The following is a 19,509-nucleotide window of genomic DNA, read 5'->3' as shown; positions in this document are numbered from 1 at the left end:
ACCACGGCTTGTGTACTGCATCATCACTGTGGCTGTCACATGACTCTGTTGCCCTTTCGGGCTTGAACTGATGGTAAAACTAATGACATTATTAACTGTCTTGATATTTACTTTGAAAGCTGAAGCTCACGATTATGGAAAGGGGCGTTACATTTCCGGCGCATGCTTGTGGTGTTCGGCCAATCACAATGCACTGGGTCAGCTGGCCAATCAGAGCAGACTGCGCTTGTCAAAGGAGGGGGCTTTGTTGAAAACTATGTGTTTGAGAGAGGCGGGGCATCGAGGACCTACAATAATGTACAGTATATGAAAAATAATGTGTTTTTTGCACATTAAAACATGTCAACATATTCTGTTACACCAAATAATGATCTTTAAAATAGCATCATATGACCCCTTTAAATAAAAAATAAAAAAACAGTTGATGGCATACTGTAAAACTTTAGCTTTGCTTAGAAAAAAAGCATTTTCACTGATGGGGGGAAAAAGTATGAATATACCTTGCAGTTGCTTTTAAATTCACATATATTGAACTACTATGAAAAATAGATTTAAAAATGTGATAGTTTCATAGTAAATGCAACTTTTCAGCCAAAATGTCAGTAACTATAATGGAGTGCCACTATTGAAACAATATGCCTTTGTCTCTCAATGGCACATAAAGAAGGATCTATTAACAGCATTATCAGTAAACTGATCATTAAATTTAACTCTTTTTACATGTAATATATTACAAAAAAAATACATCAAGTTGAACATGAACATCAGGCTTCAGTTGCTGCATTTCAAGCAGTTTGAGAGGATATGAAGACATACATTAAACAATAAATAATGAGGTCACTGATCATAGACAAAGCTGGCTCTAACATTAAGCTGTATTCTTATGAACTGAGTAAACCCATGTGGTAAAAACGAACGATAACTGGCTCAAACGACTCCAGGTCTGCAGGGAGGACGCCCCACTCAGTGCAATCGAAAGAGGGTAAAGAGGGCATCGTGTTATGATCAAAGCGCATGTCTTCTTTTGTCTTGATAGTTCAAGTTTACCTTTTACATCAAAAGCTGTTCCTCCAGCATCCACCCAAAATTAACTGAACAAGCAATCGACTTCTGGAAAACATTCTGATGGAAGCAGCGCATACTTATGGATTCCATTAGTAGTGCAAACAAATTCACGGCAATTGTTTGAGTTCTTTATGACGGCACATAAATTGATGTTTTTCTTTCGATAATCAAATGGTTTCATTTTCACAAGAGGTTGTTCACCTAAAGGATAAAGCTGCTGGTGTGATATGAATGTAAATTATGGTTTTTATGGAAACATTTGGTGCACAAGCCGATTTAGTTCTGTCAGATTTACAAGGTGAGAGGCAGGAATGTATTACTCCTTCACATTTTACATTCATGGGCGTTGTGTACAAAAACTGAGAACTGGGAGACAATGAGGACATGCAAACACATACCCCTGTGTAAAATATAAACATAAATTATTAAATATAAAACACATCTCAGAGCTATGAGAGAGGACAGAGCACAGGTGTACTTGTTATCTGCACACAGTATGTATTTGTCTACTGCAAACATCCAGCTTTAAGAATCCTTGTTTGATCATCTGAATTGCTTCTGCTCCAAGGTCCTTGGCTTCAGTTCAATCTTGAGTTTTGTATACAGACCCATGCCGTAAGAATTCCCTGGATCAACTCCTAGGAAAAAATGTTCTAGGCTGGTCAAGTTCCTTTATTTTATACAGACAGCTCCATTAGGATCCTCAGCGGACGAGGTGTGCTACTGTCTCTGATTGCCCTGGATTATTCATTTTGGGACAGTATCAGTACCAGCACTAGAAAGACTCCTGCTCCCAGCAGTCTCTTCAGTAGAGGCCTGCTCTCTTTAGGAATGGCCATCTGGGCCAAGTCATTGGTGATCTGGGAAATCTCATGAGCTACACAGACAAAGATGAATGTGCTGACGATAATGTTTAAAGTGGGGTTTCCAGGAATGAGGACCAGGATGCCCTTGGTGTCCGCTGCCAGCCAAATATGATACTGGCATATGAAGAGCTGGTGGAGAAAACAGGAAGCATGTTAGCATGGTTTCAAAACGGAGGAATAGTTTTTATTTTTAAACATGTATTTGCAGTGGACTAGGTATATTATTGTAGTGTTGAGTCCCTTTTGTTCTATTTCTGTTTTATTTAGTTTTGGGTGGTGTTTGTGTGTCTCTGTCCAGGAAGAAGCCTGAACTACTAGTTAACTACCGCACATTTATTGACTGATTGTGGATTGCCCCTGCTCGGACCAGTTGGTGCTACATTGTAAATAATTGTACATAATATTTTGGGGAGGTAGGGAGACCGACAACATTTTTTATTGGAACCTTTGATTGATTGTTTTTGGATGGGAGGTAAGGAAGTAATTGTATATTTAATTTTATTTTATGATCTAGGGCAAGCTAAATTCCCTCAATTGTATTGTAAAACTATTATGCTCATTAAAACATTGCTCATTCGCTTTTCAAAAAGAACTCTACCACCTCTTACTCTCTTTCATGCGATCCCTTTACCCTAGATGGGGCATAACGTGAAATTGGGGGCTCGTCCGGGATATGAACCCAGGACCTCTCACACTGAAGCGAGAATCATACCCCTAATCTTAATCAAAGAGGGATGAGTTGTAAATGTCAATCCTAATTGACAGTACACTAAAAATATCAAAAAAATGTGTTTGTTTGCAGTAAAGCTTGTACTGTCTCACCTCTAAGGAGATCTTTCCAAACCATGCAAAGAATGAGCTGTACAAAGAGCGAGCATAACCAGGAATATTCCGGATCAAAATGAAAGCCAGAATCTGTGGGCAGAAAAAGCACAGTGATGAAAAGTCAGCAGCCTCATAGGCACAACAGAACGAAACAAAAAGCCCTTTGAAAGGGATCCATTATTTTAGGTTACAAATGTTCTTTCTGTTCCCACAAAAGCCATCTGAATCAACTGTGATAAAGGTAAGTGTGGTTATGAATAGTCCAATTTTTTTTTTTTTTGGTTAAATCATCCATAGTCACAAGTGTGCAAGAGAACATTATTATAAAGAGCACATGGAAGAATTGGTACTTGCCTGGACGACTGAAATGTATGGATGCATCTCATTACACTCAGACTTGTTTTTGCACCCACTGGCCCAAATGGAGTATGTCTGGGAACAAAAGAATCAATTATAAAGAAGTCAGATGACTATTTTCAGAGAGAAATGGAAAAAGGCTTACCATAAAAGACACCACAGAGACGAAGAGCAGACAGTTGGAAATCTTGTTGGAGAAGAGAGGCTCTCCTTTGCCTTCAGACAGCAGCTGACATTTCTGCAGCAGCAGGTATATGAAGGCAAAGAGCATCCCATTGATCACGGCCTAGCATTCAAAAGAGCAGAAATCTGTTAAGCCTACTTCAAGATGTGAAACTGACAAATGTTTTACAGTTCTTATTAATTCAAAAGAAAGGATGTTTTACATACAAATCGATCTAGTTTCCACCTGAACCACCACTCATGGATGCTACCTTGCAGCTCAAAGAGCTTTGAAACGGGCCACAAAGAAAAAACAGCCTCAAATAGTTCCTGCAACAAATGCGAAAGATTTAAATGCACATATTTATATCAAAACGAGTCTTAACAGTCCTATTGTAAGAGAGAAATTTACCTGTGAGTATGCAAAGAAGCAGATGAAAAGAAGCAAACCCAGAAGTTTCAACAATAGTGCCAGATTCCAGAATGCACTACCTGTACATAATTAAAAGGGATAACTATGTTTCAAGGCTTGATTTATTTTATATGTTTAAAAATTATTTTAGGGATTGTTTGAGGTCTATTAAATGAATAACAGCAAATACTGTTGTATAACTTCAATTACCATTGGCTTGCTTCTGAAGAATCTGTGGCCACAATGCCATTGTAGCATAAATAACTGCAAACCAAAAGGTGACAAGAGGCACAAAGTAATAAAACTGATAAGGCCTGTCCATAACCAGACACAGCACCACCACAAGGAAGTTAAGCCTGAAGACAACCTAAAAGACAGACAGAGAGGATGCATTATTTATATCATGCTGTGCAGTTATGCATTATTTTTTATAAAGCATTTCCCTCTAAATGTTGCCATTATTAATATTTACATTCTAATCTACTTTGTAACAACAATTTTCCACATTGAACTATGACCTAGCAATAATCCATATGGAAGGTGAAAATTAAAAACAATAAATGACAGTTCACAGTTAATAAAAACACAAGTCTTATAAGTTACCGTATTATTATAGTTACATAATATAGTATTTTTTTATAGTATAGTATTTTTGAATAATGTAAAAATGTTAAAACAAACTTAATATTTAATCATAATTAATATTATTCATAATACTGTATAATATCAATAAATCATGTCATATTGTGATTTTGGCTTTAATAAAATATAATATTAATATACTCAACTGTTCAGAAGATTGGGGACTATAGAATGTTTTTAATATTTTGTAAGAAGTTAAGCAAAGCTGCATTATTTATTAAATAAATCAAATAAGCAGTAATATTGTGAAATAATATCAAATGTGTTATTTACTTATTTAAAACAACTGTTTTCTATATTAATGTATTTTAAAATGTAATTTATTCCTGTGATCCTTCAGAAATAATTTTAACATGATTTGCTACCCAAGAAACATTTCTTTTTATCATTAATGCTGAAAACAGCTGTGTTGCCTAATATTTTTGTGGAAACCATGATCATTTTTTCCAAGGTTCTTTGATGAACAAAGTTAAAAACCAGCATTCATTTATGCTATTTATTTAACAGCATTTAGTTATTTTATTTATGCACATGTGCTGAATAAAAGTAGTAATTTCTTTTGAAATTATTAAACTAAGTATAAAATTATTTTGAAACGTCAAATGAAATAGAAACACGTTTACATTGGTCAAAAAAAAATTTTTTTTTACAGAGGACTTTACCTAATTGCTTTAGAAGAAGACTATATGTCAGTCACTGCTACATGAATACGGGGACACAAGATAAGCAGAGTCTGGCAACACTAGTGTACCTGACACACTCTGTAAAGTCCAAAGTCTCCCTTCAGCCAGAAGAACGAGAAGTGTCCATATCCTGTTTGGAAGAGATACGCAGCTACCAGGACACGGACATGCATGTACACAGGTATAAACTGAGAAAACAAAGGAGAGTGCAGTCACTTGTAATACCAGAGTACAGCAAAGTAATCCAATGCTATTAAATCCAAGCTATTAATAACCATACAGTGCTAGCTCCAGAAAAGTGGTAAATAAGGATAACCAGCTGCATCCAGCCCTTCCATTCATCCGTTTGCTCTCTGTTCAGGAGTTTCGTCTGGAAAGAGAAATAAAAATTGTAGAAGAATATCAATATGAACATTTAAACAGCATTTCCCAAGAGCCTGCACTACCTCTTTGCTGTTCTCACTGTAGAAGATGCCCAGAACGATGATGTAGATGAGAGGGATGAAAAAGGTAGAATGTGTATAGAATTTCTGTTCCTTCATAAAAATGTCTGCCCTGTCACACAGGTAGAAGTACAACATGATAAGGCTCATTTTGCAAATGGCCAGTAAAGGTCCCTTTGGGTTCAGTTGACCCACAACAACGGGGGGTTTCTTCTCCTCTCCGCTCTCCACATCAGGAACGTGTCTGCTCTTATGATGTCTACTATAGCCCAGGATGAGGAAGATGATGATGGACAGCAGAAAGAGACCAGCCGCTAACTTCTGAAGGACGCTTAGTGGAGGAGCGCTCTGACAGCAAGAGCCGTCAACCGGCTTCAGGATCTTGTTGCACATGGAGTTCATCAGAACCATGGCACCCTGAGAAGTGGGTAAATATTAGTCAAAAAAGTAAAAAGAATAAAATAGTTATTAATTGCAAAACTAGTCTCAACCAGAGGCTTACAACATCTCTTGTGCTCTCAGGAAGGTGCAAGCCATCCACCGACTGGGAAATGGTCTCCATAGCAGCTTGTCGAGAGGCCTCTAAGAACTTGACCTTCTTTTTGCTGGTATTCAGAGTGCTAACAGCTGCCTCGTTGTACAGATTTATCTGCTCATTTGTGATCATCTTTCGACTGTCACTTAGCACGTCTTCATAAACAGGATCTATATAAACAGACAAGGCAAAAACATGAGACAAAAATGTGAAGCCATCATTCCAGAGGATCTGAATTTCAAAACTAACCTTGCAGAACCCAATAGACTTCACTGTGCTCCGCTAGTTTTTCCAGTGTGTCTGATATAGCCGTGAGGTTCGCTTTGTACTGAAAGAGTGCCTCAGTCTTGCCGTTGTGCAACTTAATGGACCACTGTTGGAAACCACAAGCATCTGTCATTAGAAGGATTTTCAAAAACAGCACCTGAATGCATTATGACTGCAAAGAGGAACTCACCGTAGCAGCACCGATGATGATGACATGTGGTTTGGAAGCAGATCCCTAAAATTATGAGATGAGAGATGAGACCAGACTCTTAAGCCTATGATTTAATAACTTGCCTGCTTTCTATCCAGTGCAATTTGATTGTCTTTACCTCTGTCCATAACATCAACTGCTCCTTCAAGGAATTGTTCACTTCAGCATACCACAGGAAGTCCTAAAAGGTAAACATATTCTGAGTTGTTATATAACAATTAATAACTGTGAAGGATCAAAGCTCTAATAAAAGGAAACTGCTGTACAGGACACAACTCATTAAAAATACTTACGACAGTGGAATCACCATCTACAAAAGGGATGTTTTCATGCTGGTGGAACAATTGAGAAGAACAAGAAAAAATATATATAATTAACTTTACACACAATAAATTATATCTTTATAAAAATGTATTGTTCTTATTAATTTTGACTTAAAGTCATCATAAAATGAAAATGGACAATTCTGGAATATTGCAGTGTTTATTATAAATGATATATCCATGTGCATTATTTATTTATTTGTATTTATTTTTAAATTCAAGTGCCTCATAATCTTTAATCCCACTTGCAATGACACCTCATCTCTTCTCAGATGACGAGTTCACTGGCACGAGGACAGGACAATAAAGTCTCCCTTTCAGCAAACTCTCACTCACATGCGATTGCAGCAATAGCATGCAACAATGATCAAAGTCAAGTCCCACCCTACATTACTTTCCCAGAGAAGCCATTTCATCCGGATATGTGCCACAACAGGGAAGAAAAGACAACTGCAATTTCTATTTCATGCCAACTTTAAAACATTTTACAGAGAAAATGAATAGTATTTTTGTAAAATAACATTCAACAGCACAGTGTAGAGAAATCACAGCTGGACCTCAAAAAAGTCAAAAGGGTCCATTTTCTGAAATTGAGATTTATACATCATCTGAAAGCCGAATACATAAGATTTCCATTGATGTATGGTTTATTAGGACAGGCAACTATTTGAAAATTTGGAATTTGAGGGTGCATAAATAAATCGAGATATTGAGAAAATTGCCTTTAAAGTTGTCCAAATGAAGTTCTTAGCGATGCATATTACTAATCAATAATTAAGTTTTGATATATTTACGGTAGGAAATTTTCAAAATATCTTCATGGAACATGATCTTTACTTAATATCCTAATGATTTTTGACATAAAAGAGAAATTTATAATTTTCAACCATACAATGTATTTTTGGCTATTGCTACAAATATACCCCAGCGACTTAAGACTGGTTTTGTGCTCCATGGTAACATATGATGTTTGTGACTGTGTGTGTGCTTGAGAGACATGGTGATAGTAAAGAGCATTTTAAATTGCTATGTTGAAATCATATCTGTGGAGGGTGACATGCAATTTCGGTCTATGAAAATTAGTGTGGACCCACTTGAGCATTGAAGAATTAAAGTTGGCACGATAAAGCAGAAATAGTGACTACCTTTCCTTCACTATTTGATGAACATACAAGTGAAACAGCTATTGAAAGAGGGAAAACATCTAGCATGGGACTTGACTTTGTTCATCTGGAATTGATCAGATTGTAGAAATGAATTTTTAAAAAATTAAAACAATGGTTATTCCATAAAAAATAAGAACTCTTGTTTTTATTTCATAGTGGCCTTAAATCATTTACATATACACTTTCACTCACATAATGAATGAATCATGTTTTATAAAAGTCATAAAAAATTATAAAGGTCTGCCACACACAAAAATTCCTGTGCCCAGGTTAGTGTCTATAAACAACTGCTTTTGTTCAGGGGCACATTTTGAAATACCAGCAGTAACATTCTGGTAACCAGGAACAATTACACCCATTCCTTTTTAATTTAACTGCATCCTTTGAATGGCACATTTATTAAAGTTGCAATTGCTTGAGGGTCATCCTACATTGAACAAAATACGACTTTGAAGTAAATACTCCCTCTGGTCTGAAATAGATTATATCAGTTAACCAAAAGAAGGCTTACTGAAATGAATAGCAACAACAAACCTTGTTCCCAACTTCTTTCACCTCAGGGTTCATCATTTTGATGAAAGAATAGAAGAGCTGACGTATTCTAGAGTCTCCTACAAATGCTATTCTCTTCTCTCGGAGGCAAAACTTTGCTTCACTGAAAGACAATAAAAGGACTGTAAATTCCAGCCCACATTTCTATACCACATGCATCACTGAGGTACATTAACAATCACAAGTTATGACTTACGTGCTTTTGTACTTGTGTAGCATGCAGCCATAGGGTTGCCATACATTGTCCCCTAAAAAACGTCCACTGGATAAAAGCCAGTCACATGTGTCACTTCCTGAAAAAAACAATGCATAATTATAGTGAATAAACCAAATTCAAGAATAATATAATTAAGTTAGGGGTTAGTAAGATTTTATTTTTGTAAAAGAAATTAATTGTTATTATGTTATTCAGCAAGGGTGCAGTAAAGCAGTAAAGACTTTTAGATAGTTAAATAACCTTTCTTTCCCAAATAAACATTCCTTTTTATTCACCAAAAAATTCATCACAGTTTCCATAATATTAAACAGCACAACTGTTTTCATCTCTGATTATATGAGCATCAAATCAGCAGTAGAAGGATCATGTGAAAACAGCAAAACCACAACGGCCAAATATGTCCATCTGAAAAGTGTACAACATAAATAAATATTCAAAAATAGTGTATAAAGGCTTTTCAGTTTCAATATTTTGATCCTCCATGTGCCTCTCATACAGCTTCTATGCCAGCATGGTAAGGAGAATAGAATGTTTGCTACACATTTCAAATAATTTTCAACATAGTAAGTACATGGTGTAAACAATAAAAAAATTTTTTTTAGATGGGCTCATCACTGATTATAAAAGGAGATGATATATTCATTGCGCAATTCTGATAGTATTAAGGACAATAATATCACCTGAACATGCCTAAACATTAAGATATGACCAATAACAATATTATGCTTCAATTTCAGGCAACACAAGCAGGACTAGATGAATGTTACCTGTAATAAACCTTAAATATACTATATGCGTTTGGCTGGATTACAAAATCTAGTTAACCCCTTTTCTTAGTGGATGAGTATAACTGTATAAAAAAATGGCTTATCTGAAAAGCATTAGAACGTAGAACTGAACACACATCACAGTTTATTTGTTTTAATCATCCTCGATATGTTGCAACGCATAAAAGTCTCTAGCAGCAGCGCGCTAGCACTTAGGCCAGATAGGGACCGTCTACAAAGTACATGTAGAGGATAAAACGATTAATGTTTTCCCACCTGAAGTTTTTTACAATTAACAAAACAAGAGCAATTTGTGCACCAAGGTCTTTGAAAGATATAAAGACAAACACTTATAATGCTCACTTGAATTTAAATAAGAAATATTGTAAACAAGATATGTGATAGTGGTTATTATTATTATATTATTACTATTAATAAATATATTAGGGTTGTGCCGATAGTATCGTGTATCGATGATAGTCAGAGATATCGACGATAGCAGATGTCTTTGTCGATAGTCAAGACGATATTAGGCTCATTCTCCTTAATCTCCTATAAATGTATTAAATTATTATTATTATTAGGCGGCATATTATAATTCGGCTATTATTATCAAATTGCCCCGCTATTTCACTTCAGCACCGCATTTCACACTAGCGCAAATGAGTATTAGAGCCTGTAGCCGGTGAAGGAGTCTCCAACCACAAACACAGACGTACATCATCTGCTGATCTAAGGTATTTAATTGCATTTTTACAAGTAATCTGAACGGCCTATATATGTGCAATATTTTAACCGAGCCCTCACTAACTGAGTTTAATGCCACAGTTATGTTAGAATGCATTTCATTCTTGTTTCTGTGGCGGCGCGTCGGGCTCGTCATGGGGCGCAGGGTCCTGAGCGCTGTATGACTGATGTATCCGTTCAATTTAACTTTACTCCAGATATATGAACTTACCCGTTTTAAATACTTTTATATTTAACATGCTCGTTTATGTCCAATATTTAGTGTTAAACTGTTGGTCTTTAAAATAAATCTACTTTTGATTTTCACCGTTGACTGCAGACCTTTTAGACCGATAACTTTCGTGCTCTGATGCGGCAAACTTGTCACAGGCCTTGCGGTCCTAATAACGATGTATGACTGTTGTATCTGAATATATATGAAATAGCTGTTTTAAATATTTTTATCAGTAAGTTTGAAAGTATATTATTTCGATTATTGGTGCTTTCATAGGCTCTCTCTCTCGCTCGCCCACGCAGTTTAAAACACCACATAGTTATGAAATAGCCTATGATAAGTACAGAGAGTCTCTCTCTTGCCCCCACGAAAGCACGATAATATCGTGTATCGGCGATCTCACGGGCTGGCGATTTGACGATTTGAAATGTTGTGTTGTCATGGTGTGTGTCTTGTTACTGTTTTTATAAGAACATTTTTATATTTGTTTTAGTCACAGAACTATAACAGAAAACATGCTACTGAAATTCAACAATTAAGACAAAGCTGGCAAAGAGTTGTTTTGCAGTTGTTTTCACTTGAATTTGAAAATCTACTTTTTTATAAATTAATTTATAACACACAGTTTTATTACACAACTTCAATGGGTGTGTCTTGTTACAGATTAGACAAACATTTTGATGGTGGTTTTAGCCACAGAACTATAATAGAACACATACTATAGAAAATTAAACCAATACATAATTTAGTTTAAAATAAATACAATCTTCTACCTCGGCTTCAAAGGCTGTGTCTTGTTACAGATTTCTTAAAGAACGTTTTGCAGTAGTTTTCATTGTCAAAAGAGATGCAGAAGTCACGCTATTGACATTCAAGAATAGCTTGCGAAACCTTCCAAAGACTCTCCAGTATTCCTGCCCCCTAGAGGAAGATACTGCCGTGGTTTTGACTGTGTTTGTACGGTGGCCGAAAAGTGCAAAGCAGATCACAATTCTGAAAACAAAATAACAAATTACAAACGCAAATGCAAGTCTAAAAAACAAAATAACAATTCAGAAAGCACAACAACAATTCGGAAAACATTATAACAAGTCAGAAAGCACAACGACAAATCCGAAAACAAATTAACAAGTCAGAAAACACAACGACAATTCAGACAAACCGGAAAAGGTAGGTATAGTTTGAGACAGCGCCATTGTTTTGGGATTACTCACCGCTGACTGGACGAGACATCTGTCAATCAACGTATACAGGGAAGAACCAGCCGAAGAACAGCAGAGTCGTGGTAGAAAGTTCGGAGATGGTATTAAAGTAGCTCAGTTTAAATGTATTGTATGAATTGCCCTTACTATGGAATAAAAAATACGGGGTGTCTATTTACATTTAGTTAAAAGTGGCCTTTAAACATCAGCTCCAGTGGCGCAAATGGATAAGCACTTGCCCTTGGCTTTTTGACGTGATCGACCCAGGTTCGATCCCGCCTTTTGCCGAACTTTTTTCCCCTCCCTTTTCAAATCTCGTATTAGCAATGGATTCTATTCACACTACGTGAAAATAGCAGTATTTTTTTGCAATATTCTATTTACACTAAGTGCAAATACCTATTTACACTATGTTAAAATAGCAGGATTTCTACTATCAAGTATACTACTTGTTGCAAATAGTGGCAATTATCTGCACTTCAGTATTGTAGTACATTATAAAACAGTATGCAATAATAACGTATTGAGTGTAAATTATAATTTAAATTATTACATGGATGCCACCTTATTGGTACAATAAAGCCCTCCCTACACCCACCCTAACCCTACCTGATACTTTATTTTCAACTTTTTGATTATTTCCTTAATTTTTATTGAAAATAAATGCCTTTATGATGTGATACGAGATTTGAAAAGTGAGAAAAAAAAAGTCCGGCAAAAGGTGGGATCGAACCCGGGTCTAAATCTAAGTCTAAATAGACACTCCGTATTTTTTGATTGACAGATGTCTCGTCCAGTCAGCGGTGAGTAATCCCAAACCAATGGCGCTGTCTCAAACTATACCTACTTTTTCCGGTTTGTCTGAATTGTCGTTGTGTTTTCTGACTTGTTATAATGTTTTCTGAATTGTTGTTGTGCTTTCTGAATTGTTATTTTGTTTTGTAGACTTGCATTTGCGTTTGTAATTTGTTATTTTGTTTTCAGAATTGTGAGTTGTTCTGCACCTCTCGGCCACCGTATGTTTGACATTTAAACCTTTAATAAATTAATTTAAAATCAATACAGTCTTCTATTTCAACTTCAAAAGGTTTGTCTTGTTACTGGATCCTAGAAGTTATGCAAGTTTTACTGTCATATGTAAATCAGAATACATGCTATTGAATTAAATTCAAATTTGTTGATAAATTCATTTAAAATGCATGCAGCTTTCTTTCTCAAATCCAAAGGCTGTCTCTTCTTTGAGATTTCTAGACAAACATTTTCTAGAAGATACTGCAGTTGTTTTGACTGAGTTTGACATTCAAACTTTTAATAAATTAATTTAAAATGCATACAGTTTTCCAAAGTCTTGTTGGGCCTAAAAGAGCATTTCTATGCAGGTTTTACTCTCATTTGTAAATCAGGATGCATGCTATTGAATTGAATTCAAATCTGTTAATAAATTCATTTAAAATCAATAGCCTACAGTCGTCTATTTCAACTTCAAAGGGTGTGTCTTGTTTCTGATTCCTAAATGAACATTTAAATTCAGGTTTTACTCTCATATGTAATTCAGGACACATGCTATTGCATGAAATTCAAATCTGTTCATAAATTAATTTAAATGTATGCAGTTTTCCATCACAACCTCAAAAGCTGTCTTGTTACTGGTTTCTAGAAGAATATTTTAATGTTGGGTTTTAGTCACAGAAATATGAGAGAGGACATGCAATTGAAACTGAATAGCCAATTGAATTGTTTATTAAACTGATTAACCAATACATCAATTAGGGTAAACGTACCTATTAAGATCAGGTACCCATTAAGCACACTTCCATATTTGAGCTTAGATTATAAAAAGACAAAATAATGTATTATCATACTTGATGTCTTAACCAATTGATGTGTTTGTTACTACATACCTCCTGTAATTTCGAATCAATCAGATCATTGCACACTGAGATATGAGTATCCATGGCTATGTCCGAAATAGGGCACTATTTGAGGGAACAGCCATTTTTAGTGGTGTCCGACACCATAGTGGACGTTCTCGAGTGCACTCATTCAATCCCACAATGCACTGCAAAAACGAGTGTACAACTGGTGCACGCTCAACGGCTGGAGAATGCCCATAATGCACCGTGAGAGTCACGCGCCGAATGAATTCCCGCATCTCGCCAGAAGATGGCGTCCGCAGCTGAATAATCAATCCGTTCATTTTTACAAAGCACTCATCCATGGCGTACAGCATAATGAACAACACAGGTATAAATTCATTGTAAATTGATTATTAAATTGTTTGATTAGGGTTTATGCATAATTTCCGTGACAGAGTTCAAGATAAATCCTTTAATCTTACTACTGGAGTTGCTAGTTTCAAATGAATAATAAACAGCAAGCACAAACTATGCAAACGCGGCATTCTTTCCGGTGCACTGGTGCAGTGTCCGAATTCACTACTCGTTTTCATTCACTCCTTCTAGTGACCTAATGTTTTTGCACTTTGCAGACGGTCCCTCTCCTGCACTATTACATTCTAAGGTCTACAATACCTTAAGGCAGATTAAAACAAACAAAACACATTGTGTGATCTCTTCTACATTTGAAACCAATTAGAACACAGTATGTCTCTTGTCATTGTGCTAAATCGTTAAAGAACTATTGAAGATTTCCGAGTCTGAATCTCTGACAAATGTCAAACCAACTTTATATCGGTTTAGCCTTTATATCTATTTTTGGCCATCAGACAGGCCTATAATGCCCCTACCTGTCACCTCTTTTTAAGTTACGGCCTACTGGGCGCTATGCGTCAAAGAATGAAGTCTAACTGGAAATGCAACCCTGATGACAGTCCAGCTGGGCGACAACACTGGTTTTTAGCTTTGATCTGTTATTGATTAGCTAAAACCTTTGACAGGTAAAATGCTGTGCTTCGTGATAAAATTACGCCAAACAGACGTCCGTTTAAAAATAAAAGCGCGGTCACAGTTTATTAGTGTTTTCACGAGCAAAGCTGCTGCTGTTATCTAGCAGTGACAGACACGCGCACACGCTCCCAGAAAACATTTGAGTGACAGTATTAGCATTGACGCTAACACAAACTCGCAGCTCTTTCTCACACACCGCCACACAAACTCTCACCTCCATAATGTCGAGAAGCCGTGTGAAACACAGTGAGAAGGACGACGGCGGCGACAGACAGCAGTTTTGCATTTTTGATGCTGAAATACTGATTTATTTCCCGTTTGCCTAGGCTATAGGCCAGGACCGCCATCTTGGCTCCTCCATGACAACAGGCAGACAGACGAGCTGCAGCGAAGCTGACGGAGTCAGAGCCGAGCGGCGCGTGCGTCTCCTCAGCTTCTGTTGTTGCGAGCAGAGCAGGTTTGTTGGAGTCCGATTGCGCTCCTTCTGTTGCGGTTGCCTCAACTATCATATCTACATCGGGTTTTACTTTCCCCTGATTGCTTTCTTCTGCCTTCCAACGCTTTAAAGAAATCCCACCGACTTTTTCGTTTTCACAAAGTTTCGTTCTTTTTTTCCAGTGTCCTGCCCACTTGTCAAACCGGAGGAAAGCAAACCTTGTTAAACTGAATTTATTCTCTCTATTTCCTGAACCGCCCCAACCAGTATAATTTGTTTGACCAAGACACACAGCCGTTTAAATGCTTTGTTGAATTAGACATGCCTTCCTCAACAATGTCACTTGGTATCTTGCACATCAAGTTGTTCTGGTTGGGACTAAACATTGTGTTTCTGAGGGTGTGAGAAATTACTCGTCAAACAAAAGAAACATTGGGAGGGCAATTCTTTATTCTTTAGGTTAACCACCTCCTGAACTGACATTCTTTTATATGATACTAAGGCGTAGTTTATCACTTGCAAATCTTATATGATTCCCATTGCTATTTAATAACATTGATATTGAACAGTCAAAAAGTGTTAGAACCATAGTTCTTAAAGACAAGACCAAAGAAACCTTCAAGAATTAAGAATGAATTTATATGGCTCCCAGCCACCAATAATGATCCAGTGCAAAGTCACTAAGGCAGCCAATCAGATTTGAGCTGATTTCAATGCCCCTGTACCACCACCCATTGCCCCGCCCATATCCTAAAGTCTGGGCTCCCTCTACCTTCGTTCACTATTCCATACATTACTCCGTTATAGAGGGTGCTTCTGAAATGGAAGGATGCAACCTAGTTAGGCTGTAATTCTCGGCTGCCATCAAAGCACTTCATTTTGAAGGATCCTTGAAAGGCAGTCTTCGGCCCTGTACCAAATGGCACCCTAAACCCTCACAGTCTTCCACTGAGTCCACATATTCCATTCATATTCATGACTGTCAGGAAGAAGTCCGTTGCAAAGCTTGCCTCAGAACAGGCTCGACAGAATTGCACACAAGGGTGTAGCGGCCACAAAAGGGGTGTTCGCAAGCACCCTTCTTAAAGCTAAGCTGACGAATGGGAAACATTTCGTGTTTCGTGTTCTTAACAGACACATGTACCTACTAGAACTTCTCATTTTAGTGTTTAATGCCAGGTTTCCTATGCAGTTTGGAAAAGTATGCAATTTGATTTGAGTAATGTCCTGGGCCCATATTCTTAAAGATTCTAAGAATACTCTCAGAGAGCTCCTAATTTAGCTTAAAAATGTCTAACTTGGAGTCTTAGCTTAAAAGTGATTCAGGACCAATCTGAGAGCGAGGGAAAAGACAGATGGTGTGTTCCAAACGGGATACATCGCTATCCGAAGGGCACTTCGGAGTGAAAACAATCATGGCCGCCATATTGAAGGGTCGTTCCAAACCGAAGTGCTCAAAACTGGCCACTTCAAAGGGCCCTTCGGAATGAAGGATTTCGAAGTATACAACTGATGGACACTTCGGGTTCCCATGATCCTTTGCGCAGATTCTTTGCATGATGACGGCGCCTCCGTGTGGGCACGTGATGATGACGCAGAAGGGCACTTCAAGGAACAGTTGTTTGGTCCCCTGAGAACTTCGAAGGGTTAACCCTTTGAAGGGATTAGGGCATAGGGATGAGCCTTTCCGAATGGTAGGGCTGACCCTATTGCTAGCTATGACACAGTCTTTTGAAGACTGTGATTGGTTGGTTGTCCAAGAAGGAAATAAAAGAGCACTTTTAAGAGTATGGTCTATTATAAGCCTTCACGTTGAAATTACAGGCGCAGTTTTTCCTGTTTTACTGTACACTCTCTCTCTCTCTCTCTCTCTCTCTCTCTCTCTCTCTCTCTCTCTCTCTCACACACACACACACACATTATATATGTATATTCTTTATTTTTTATTTATCATGCTGTCATACATATTTTATAGGAAATGAACAGCAACACAATTAGGTTCTGAAAGTAATTGTTTGTATAATCACTTTGCTTATAGAAGGTTGTGACAGACCCAAATCATCACTGCTGCATTTTTACAGTTGCCAAATATGTTAATGTAGTTAATGTGGTGATTACTTCCATTTCTGGTGCTATGGTGATGTTAGCATCTCTAATTAGACCGGTCACAAACATTATCCCTGCACAATCTAATGTGTAGCGTTTTATTAACCCACTGTCATGCATTGTGTGCAACACATTTCTTCTCCCTCTTCAATTTTCTCCACTGCTAAAGAAACTCTTAAGCCTCTTAAAAGTCCTCGTCCATACTCCTAACAATTTTTGACCTTAAGACCTCTTTTAAGGGTTAAGATGCTTTCTGAATGACTTTTTTCTTTACTAGGATCTTTTCTTTAATTTTAAGAGGAAACACCCACATTTCTAAGAATTTTCTTAGAGTATGTAAAAATATGTGCATTTCCAGACTTTTGCCCCTATTTAGTTCTTTGTGTATATATATATATATATATATAGAGAGAGAGAGAGAGAGAAAATTAAGTATTTAATGACAATAATACTGTTTAGTGATTCTTTAGTGATTGTCAAACACAATTAAATTAGTTAATTCAAGGTGCACTTTTTCATTATGCACAATGCAGTTTATAGGCGTTTTGGGTTTCACATGTGAATGGTTTCTTGAAGGCACAAAAAAGTTTCTTGTGTGCATGCAAAAGTCTGTATTTTTTATTTTATTTGTATTTTATTTTAGGGGCTTTATATGTTGTCACTTCGAGAAAATCAATCAAAAAACTGAGAAAATAAAATATTTACAGATGACTGTATACAAATATAAAGATGAAAATTATGCTGTATTAACTATTAAATCTACTCGGAGGTTTGAAAATTTGAGTCTGGAAAAGTATGGAATTTTGAAATGGAAAATGTGTAGGAACCCTGTAATGCTGAACAGCACTCTAGCCTTGAAGCATCAGAAGGACTGGACTAGCAAGATGCAGCTTTTTATTTGAAAGCCATTGAACACCAGAACAGAAGTGTTGCAGACGCCATCTTCTGGCCAGACGCGGCAATTCATACATCGGGCCTGTACCAATACCTGCACTTGCAGACTTTGCACTTAACCACTAGTCTACTTATATGATGTATTCCTGTATTTGGCCCAAGTGTATGTAGAACTTTTGATTACTCAATGGGACATGCTTATAGTGTTGTAAAAATGCAAATACATTTTTATAGAGCTTTTTTATTTTCAATACTTTGCATTTTAAAACTATAAATGTCTGTTCAGTATTCCCCATGTTCTGTTACAGACAACCCTGCAAACATTTTACAAAATAAAATCATATCTGTATCAATAAAATGTAACATTTTACGTTTTACTACAAAATTACACGTAATAGGCCTATCTAATTAAATTTACACTGTAATGATTTCCTGGACATGTTGGGATTTTGGGTCACATGAGTAGGTGAAAACGATGGTTATATTAGGTGCGTTCAACTTGAAGCACGGCTACAGACGGCGATCAACGAGAGTAGCCGCTTGCAGTCGGGGGCAGAGCTGAAAACGGAGCTGTCAAGCCGGACACTTTCTGCTCCCGTTAGTGACGCTCCCGCGGTGTTTGCATACTCTATCACAGATGAAGTGAATTAAATGCAATATTTGTCAAATGCACAGACGTTTCAGAAACGTTTTCATGAGCAACAGATATATACTGATTATATACTGCTTAATACATCGCCATCTGTTCAAGAATAAAGTTCAACGTAAATATATACTATTTAAATACTAATAAAGCGGGGGAATATATGCTTTCATCAGTGTTTTATGATAAACGTGACTCAATATAACATTGCGACTACAGTAAAAAAGTTGTTACTGTTCTAAAAACACAGATTTGTGGCCATTATTGGAATTGCAAAGGTTAGAATAAACCCCAAACACCAATCGTGAAATGGCTGTGTCGTCATCAACGCTCCTGCAGCCGCTCTGGAGAAACTGCGCGGGGCGAGTCAGTGAGTTTGCGCCGGGCGAGTCGGGTTTGCGCCGGGCGAGTCGGGTTTGCGCCGGGCGAGTCAGTGAATTTGCGCCGGGCGAGTCGGGTTTGCGCCGGGCGAGTCAGTGAGTTTGCGCCGGGCGAGTCGGGTTTGCGCCGGGCGAGTCAGTGAGTTTGCGCCGGGCGAGTCGGGTTTGTGCCGGGCGAGTCAGTGGGTTTGCGCCGGGCGAGTCAGTGAGTTTGCGCCGGGCGAGTCGGGTTTGTGCCGGGCTAGTCAGTGGGTTTGCGCCGGGCGAGTCAGTGAGTTTGCGCCGGGCGAGTCAGTGAATTTGCGCCGGGCGAGTCAGTGAGTTTGCGCCGGGCGAGTCAGTGAATTTGCGCCGGGCGAGTCAGTGAGTTTGCGCCGGGCGAGTCAGTGAATTTGCGCCGGGCGAGTCAGTGAGTTTGCGCCGGGTGAGTCGGGTTTGTGCCGGGCGAGTCAGTGGGTTTGCGCCGGGCGAGGCGGGGTTGCGGCGGG

The 19,509-nt window shown here is 37.7% G+C and overlaps 1 protein-coding gene across 1 annotated transcript; it reads right to left on the bottom strand.

Annotated features, from left to right (window-relative positions):
- Positions 1-412: 412 nt before the first annotated feature.
- On the bottom strand, positions 413-15,331 carry casd1 (CAS1 domain containing 1). The gene is made up of 18 exons (XM_016283272.1): positions 14,777-15,331; positions 8,706-8,802; positions 8,492-8,612; positions 6,762-6,800; positions 6,587-6,649; positions 6,448-6,492; positions 6,240-6,363; positions 5,958-6,160; positions 5,459-5,872; positions 5,293-5,382; positions 5,081-5,200; positions 3,898-4,054; positions 3,688-3,767; positions 3,504-3,605; positions 3,259-3,399; positions 3,111-3,188; positions 2,754-2,846; positions 413-2,060 (listed from the first exon to the last, which is right to left on the bottom strand). The coding sequence occupies exons 1-18, from the start codon at positions 15,069-15,071 to the stop codon at positions 1,809-1,811; spliced, it is 2,514 nt and encodes an 837-aa protein (XP_016138758.1). The 5' UTR covers positions 15,072-15,331; the 3' UTR covers positions 413-1,808.
- Positions 15,332-19,509: the final 4,178 nt, after the last annotated feature.

Source organism: Sinocyclocheilus grahami, unplaced genomic scaffold (genome assembly GCF_001515645.1).
Source record: "Sinocyclocheilus grahami isolate Dianchi unplaced genomic scaffold, SAMN03320097.WGS_v1.1 scaffold173.1, whole genome shotgun sequence".
Classification (NCBI taxonomy): domain Eukaryota; kingdom Metazoa; phylum Chordata; class Actinopteri; order Cypriniformes; family Cyprinidae; genus Sinocyclocheilus; species Sinocyclocheilus grahami.
This window is presented reverse-complemented; position numbering and strand designations above follow the sequence as displayed.

What these genes read in the sequence shown, in the direction of transcription:
- casd1 (XM_016283272.1), bottom strand. Translation starts at nt 15,071, where the DNA reads ATGATAGTTGAGGCAACCGCAACAGAAGGAGCGCAATCGGACTCCAAC. An exon ending in CTGAGAGCACAAGAGATGTT is followed by an intron (nt 5,873 to 5,957) that starts GTAAGCCTCTGG and finishes CCCACTTCTCAG; the next exon opens with GGTGCCATGGTTCTGATGAA. An exon ending in ACTTTTCTGGAGCTAGCACT is followed by an intron (nt 5,201 to 5,292) that starts GTATGGTTATTA and finishes TTGTTTTCTCAG; the next exon opens with TTTATACCTGTGTACATGCA.